Source organism: Triticum urartu, chromosome 2A (genome assembly GCF_056163025.1).
Source record: "Triticum urartu cultivar PI428250 chromosome 2A, HENAU_Tu73, whole genome shotgun sequence".
Taxonomy (NCBI): domain Eukaryota; kingdom Viridiplantae; phylum Streptophyta; class Magnoliopsida; order Poales; family Poaceae; genus Triticum; species Triticum urartu.
In genome coordinates this window covers 749,388,619-749,394,656 of record NC_141874.1, presented here as the reverse complement: position 1 = coordinate 749,394,656, position 6,038 = coordinate 749,388,619, and the positions used below count along the sequence as shown (strand labels likewise).

The window sequence follows — 6,038 nt, the reverse complement described above, 5'->3', positions numbered from 1 at the left end:
ATGTCATCCAAAGTTCATCGAGCAAACACACAAACACTGGACTACCACCGGACTTATCCCACAACTTTTTCAAGTCTTCTCTTTGAAATGGAGGGTGTTACAGTGTTGATTGTTGGTGCTGGGCCAGCAGGCCTCGCAACGGCAGCATGCCTTAGCCAATTCTCAATTCCTTATGCCATCGTCGAGCGCGAGAGCTGTAGCGCGTCACTCTGGCGCAACCGCGCGTATGATCGCCTCAAGCTGCATCCCGCAAAGGAGTTATGTGAGTTGCCACACATGTCATACCCTGTAGATGCACCAACATACATACCAAAAACCTTGTTTGTGAAGTACTTGGATGACTATGTTGAGCGTTTCAACATTCAACCAAAGTATCTCACCAGCGTGGAGTCATCCACATATGACAATGATGAAAAATGTTGGTCCATTGTGGCAAAGGACATGTCAAAGTGCACCACAGTCAAATGCACGGCAAAGTTTCTTGTTGTGGCAAGTGGTGAGAATAGTGCAGAGAATATTCCAATGTTCCCTGGACTGGGAAACTTTCCAGGTGATGTTATCCACTCCTCAAGCTACAAGTCAGGCAAGAGCTACTCTGGCCAGAATGTATTGGTCATTGGATCTGGCAACTTCGGGATGGAAATTGCTTATGACCTTGCGACCCATGGTGCCAACACATCGATTGTTATACGAAGCCCGGTACGTACATGCACTATATATTTTCATTGGATGCATGAACGCAAACTCTTAGTATAGTTATTAATAGAATAGATGCAATTTTTAGTGTTATTACTAATAGGAAGTATTTCACATAGAAAAAGAGATGGATTGTTTTATATCACACACAAACAACTGAAAGACTAGAGGAACCACATGACAAAAATTTATTTCTTGAAAGAAGAAATTCTATTTTTATAATGCATACTTCAAAAGAGGTGTGACATGTTTTGTGGTTGCAGATTCATGTAATCACAAAGGAATTAATTCGTTTGGGGATGACACTTGCTCACCGTCTTCCATTGAATCTAGTGGATAAACTCCTTGTGATGGCAGCGTATTTAATATTTGGAGACCTGTCACAGCATGGCATCACAAGGCAAAAAATGGGTCCAATGACCCTCAAATCAGAAACAGGCCGATCTGCCGTAATTGATGTTGGGACTGTTGGATTGATCAAAAAAGGCATCATCAAAGTAAGTATATCCTTGACATGACATAAATTTATAACATATGTTGATTTGATATGCCAAGTTATCAATTTATTTTTTATCTCCTAAAGGTTCAAGGGAGCATTAGTAAGATCAAGGGCAACATAATTAAATTTCAATGCAGTAAAAGAATGCCATTTGATGCAATTGTGTTTCCAACTGGATACAAAAGCACGGCAAATATGTGTCTCAAGGTAATATAGCTTGTGTTTGAACATGTCTGAGTTTGTTTTCTTGGTGTAACCATTATTAAATCTGCTAACAGGGTCTATGTGTTTTTAATTCAGAATGGTGAGATCATGTTAAATGGCAATGGACTGCCCATCCAAAAATATCCAAATCATTGGAAAGGTGGAAATGGGCGTTACTGTGCTGGGTTGGCGAGGAGAGGATTAGCAGGTATTGCAACAGGTGCCAAGAATATCGCAAATGACATCAAATCTATGATGGACTCTATGTCAAGTTACATCATCTTTTACATGTAGTTTACCATGGCAAGCATGCTAGAAGGTTGATTCTTTGAGAAATATATCCATTGTGTCACCTTTGTATCTAGCTTTTAGACAAGTAAATTTATGTTTATTTTAAGGTTCATATGTGCCCCGGAGAGAGATGTACTATTATACTATAATCAAGGGCTCTGTACTCTTATTACGCAGAGAGATTTCTAATTTTGGTTGAACCTACAACTGTGTATTATATTTTATTTACTTGAAATTACATGTGCAAAAGGCATGTGCTCAATACACTATTATCTATACCACAATCTCTTGTGGCATGTTTACCCCATCAGTATACAACTGTAGGAGGTTGTAATCACATCAGCCTAAAATAAATGCATAGTTCACTACATCCATCGCCGGTACTGTTGTGCTATTCAGTCTTAGAATGGCACTAGTTATCATCCCATGCATCTGCATGGGGTAGCTGACGTACTATAAATCATTAAAAATATTTGTGAACATATTTAGAAACTTAAAACTAAAACATACAACACCATATGACGGAAAACTACTATTTAGACATGTATTTGTGGTTACGTGATACACGTATCCTTAACTGTTGTGGACACAGTTTGTTGTGGCCGAAGCGCAGGGTTTGCAGTATGCAGTAAGTTTTCCATCGGCTGATATCCAAGATATCCATCCGCATAGTCTTGGATATAAATTTCTTATTACCTTGCGACCATGGTGCCAATACTCCGAATGTTATACGAAACCTGATATCTACTACATGCACTATATATTTTCACTGGGTACATGAACACAATTTTTTAGTATAGTTACCACTCGAAGAGATCCATTTTATTAGTATTAATACGAATAGAAAGTTTTCAAATATATAAGAGATGGACTGTTTGATATGACGCACAAACAAACAAACGACTAGAGGAACTATATGACAAACAATTAACTTCTGCAAGAAGAAATTCTATGAAATTTTGTTTTAAAATGCATGCTTCAGAAGAGGTGTGACATGTCTTTTGGTTGCAGATTCATGTGATGACAAAAGAATTTATTCAGTTGGGATGACACTTGCTCACCATCTTTCACTAAATCTAGTGAATAACCTCTTTGTGACGGCAGCGAATTTCATATTTGGGGACCTATCGAGGCATGGCATCACAAGGCCCAAAACCAAAAATGGATCACAACGACCCTCAAGTTAGAAACCTACCGATCCATAGTGATTGATGTTGGGACTGTTGGATTAATAAAAAATTATCATCAAAGTATTTGGAATATTTGAAGGAATCTGCCTTATTAGTCATATTTTTATAGTTGAAAATAATAATTAGACCTTTTCTCTCATAATGTCGGTTTGTTTTCTAGTTGGCACTTCTAGAGAGATCCTAGTCATCTACCTAGATATATAGATCTAACTCAAATGCGCAATTATATATTTCAAAAATAAGGCACTTACATGACGAAAAAGGCGGCTACTTGCATATATACTGAATGTTCATTATATTTGAAGGCATAACAAGCAATCATTTGTTTTCTTTTTGGAGAAACACCAACATTGGATTTATAAAAGTGTCAATGGGATATATAGAATATCATTTGAATCAGGACAATAAGAAATCCTAAGTACCCTTTTTTACAATGTGAACTGACGGAATAAAGCATATATAGTGGATGAGCTTCTCCCAGTATTGTCTATCGCTTTTATCAAGTGATGACTCATTGGAATTTACTGACTTCCAAGACAAAATATACTCGGATGGCAAAGATTGCTAATGCCAAACTTGAATTAGCTCAAAGAAACTATAACCAGTAACTAAAATATGATCTTAACACGCTCGTGGATTGGCGGAGTGTACCTCTGTATTCTGTTTTCCCTTTTTTCAAAATAGCACAATTAACTGATGCATTGTTCGAGAAATCTTCAAATCATTCAAAAAAATCTGAGGCATTGTTCGGCCAGCCTCCTGAGTATGACATGATGGGTCGGCCCCTTAAGCAAGGAGAAGAAGCAAGTAGGCCCAGCAATGACGAGCAAGGCCTCCACAAGTCCACAAAAACAAAACCCGCCAATCTGCCATCCTCGTTCCTCCTCTAGGGTTTTACTATGCAGCGTCGCCGTCTCCCTCCCCACCTCCGTCCCCCGCCGCCCCGCCTCCTACCCGGTAGACCACCACCGAGGCCCGAGCCAGTGGCCATGACCGGCAATGGGCACAAGTCCTCCAAGAAGCAACCCAAGGGCAGCCGCCTGCCACTCAGCGCCGACGCCGACGCGGTGGCCGACGCCGGGAAGCGTCGTTGCTCCGCCGCCGCCAAGCGCCACCAGGCCGAGGAGGAGGCGTTTGTGCCCCCCTCCATCAGCGCCAAGATCCTCTGCGAGGCCCTCAAGCAGCAGCAGGAGCAACAGGAGGAGATCCTCCACGTACTATTCAGTCTTCGAATGGCACAAATTATCAACGTGTGCAACTACATGGGCTAGCTGACGTACTAATAACTCATTAAAAATATCTGCGAACTGATTTAGAAACTTAAATCTAAAAGTTAGAACACCATATGATGGAAAACTACTATTTAGAATGTGAATTCGTGGTTACATAGAAGAGATGCATTTTTTAGTATTATTACTAATAGAAAGTATTTCACATATATAAGAGATGGACTGTTTTATATCACGCCCAAATGGCAAAACAACTAGAGGAACTACATGACAAAAAATAACAATTGAAAGAAGAAATTCTATGAAATTTTGTTCTATCAGGCATGCTTCAAAAGAGGCGTGACACGTCTTTTGGTTGCAGATTCATGTGATGACAAGAGAATTAATTTAGTTGGGATGACACTTTCTCACTTTGTTTCACTAAATCTAGTGGGTGACCTCTTTGTGATGGTAGAGAATGTCATATTTGGAGATCGATCGAGGTATATGGCGTCACAAGGCCCAAAACCAAAAATGGTTGAATGACCCTCAAGTTAGGAACCAACTGACCAACAACGATTGAGTTGGGATAGTTGGATTAATAAACCCTTCACCCATCAAACCCTTCGAGCTCCTTGCGGATGGATGGTGCTTGGACACATTTCAAAACATGTACTCTAGTCGTCTGACTACCACTATACTGACATCTGGGTGCCGCTTATTTGCGTAGGACATGTTTGACCAATGTTGTGACCACGCAAGGGATAACGGGTACTTGTTGTGGGAGGACGCGAAGAAGATGCGGTTGATAGTGAGTGGGGAGTTCCACCAAGAAATGCGGGAGTTCCTCCGCACGCAAAAATGATCCAAGGGAAGTGACCATCTGGAAAGAAGAGAAGATGCTACTTGTCTGTACCACACGATCCTTCATGTGAGGAAGGCCCGAATATACCTACCCAGCAGACAAGTCTTTAGAAGATCCAACTGCAGGAGTCAGAGTGGTAGTCTGGTAGATGTTGAAATCATTTGGACTCGACGGTCGTAAATCGAATGTAATAATATGTTCGATAGGTTTAGTCTGCAGTTTGTGCCATGCTAAATGTAAGTCACAGAAGTTAGTGGATTATTCTGTTGGGCAAATCAAAATCCGATGAACTGTATGTGATCCACTTCTCCAGTTCAGTTTTGCATGGAAGTTGCGTACAATTGTGATTAATCTGTGTCAGTCAGTTTGGAACCACACAAGTTTGCAAAACCGCATTGAGACAGGATTGACAATTTTGATTTTCAGTAAATTGGTTTATTATCTTTTTAACAAACTAAATCCACATTCTGGTGTGTTGAGTTAAAAATACAATGAGCGTTCAATTTGATGTTCAGGCATAGGACAATATGCGTGTACCAAAGTTGAAATATGGCCTCACATTAAATGAGTGCTCAATATAGAAATGAATTTATATTAAAAAAATGGTTTCAAATATTTGAACTAAAGTTCCACTTCTTTTTGTTCACAACATCGAACGGCTCGTTGTGTTGACACCAAAGGTATGGCAATGGTCGTCAACTCAACCGGAGGCAAAACCAAAACTGACCGTCATACAACTGAACCGGATGCAAAACTAGCCGACAAAACCGGTTAACATGGTTGGTAACAAATCCTTCTCAGATGATTGTTTCCTTTTGTCATCCACATTATATTTGACTTTGCTTATAAATGTGTGTTTGGAAATCATACTTATCCTTATAATATCCTATATCGTATACAAAGAGGAAGAAACACTTGAATATTATTAGAGTAGTAATTGTCATTGGTGACGATGCAAAAGGAAAGAAACATGAAGAATCTTTAATCTACACATAAAAAAGATGGTCGATAAGTTTCCAATACCAACAATCGATCAACGGTGTGTTTCCTACCTATTTTGTATCAGTACACGCCTTCACAACCAA

General features: G+C 39.8%; 1 protein-coding gene across 1 annotated transcript; it reads left to right on the top strand.

Annotated features, from left to right (window-relative positions):
* On the top strand, positions 1 to 1,693 carry LOC147987701 (putative indole-3-pyruvate monooxygenase YUCCA10). Its single transcript, XM_087542476.1, has 4 exons — positions 1 to 699; positions 960 to 1,193; positions 1,280 to 1,402; positions 1,496 to 1,693. The coding sequence occupies exons 1-4, from the start codon at positions 1 to 3 to the stop codon at positions 1,691 to 1,693; spliced, it is 1,254 nt and encodes a 417-aa protein (XP_087398602.1).
* The last annotated feature ends 4,345 nt before the right edge of the window (positions 1,694 to 6,038 follow it).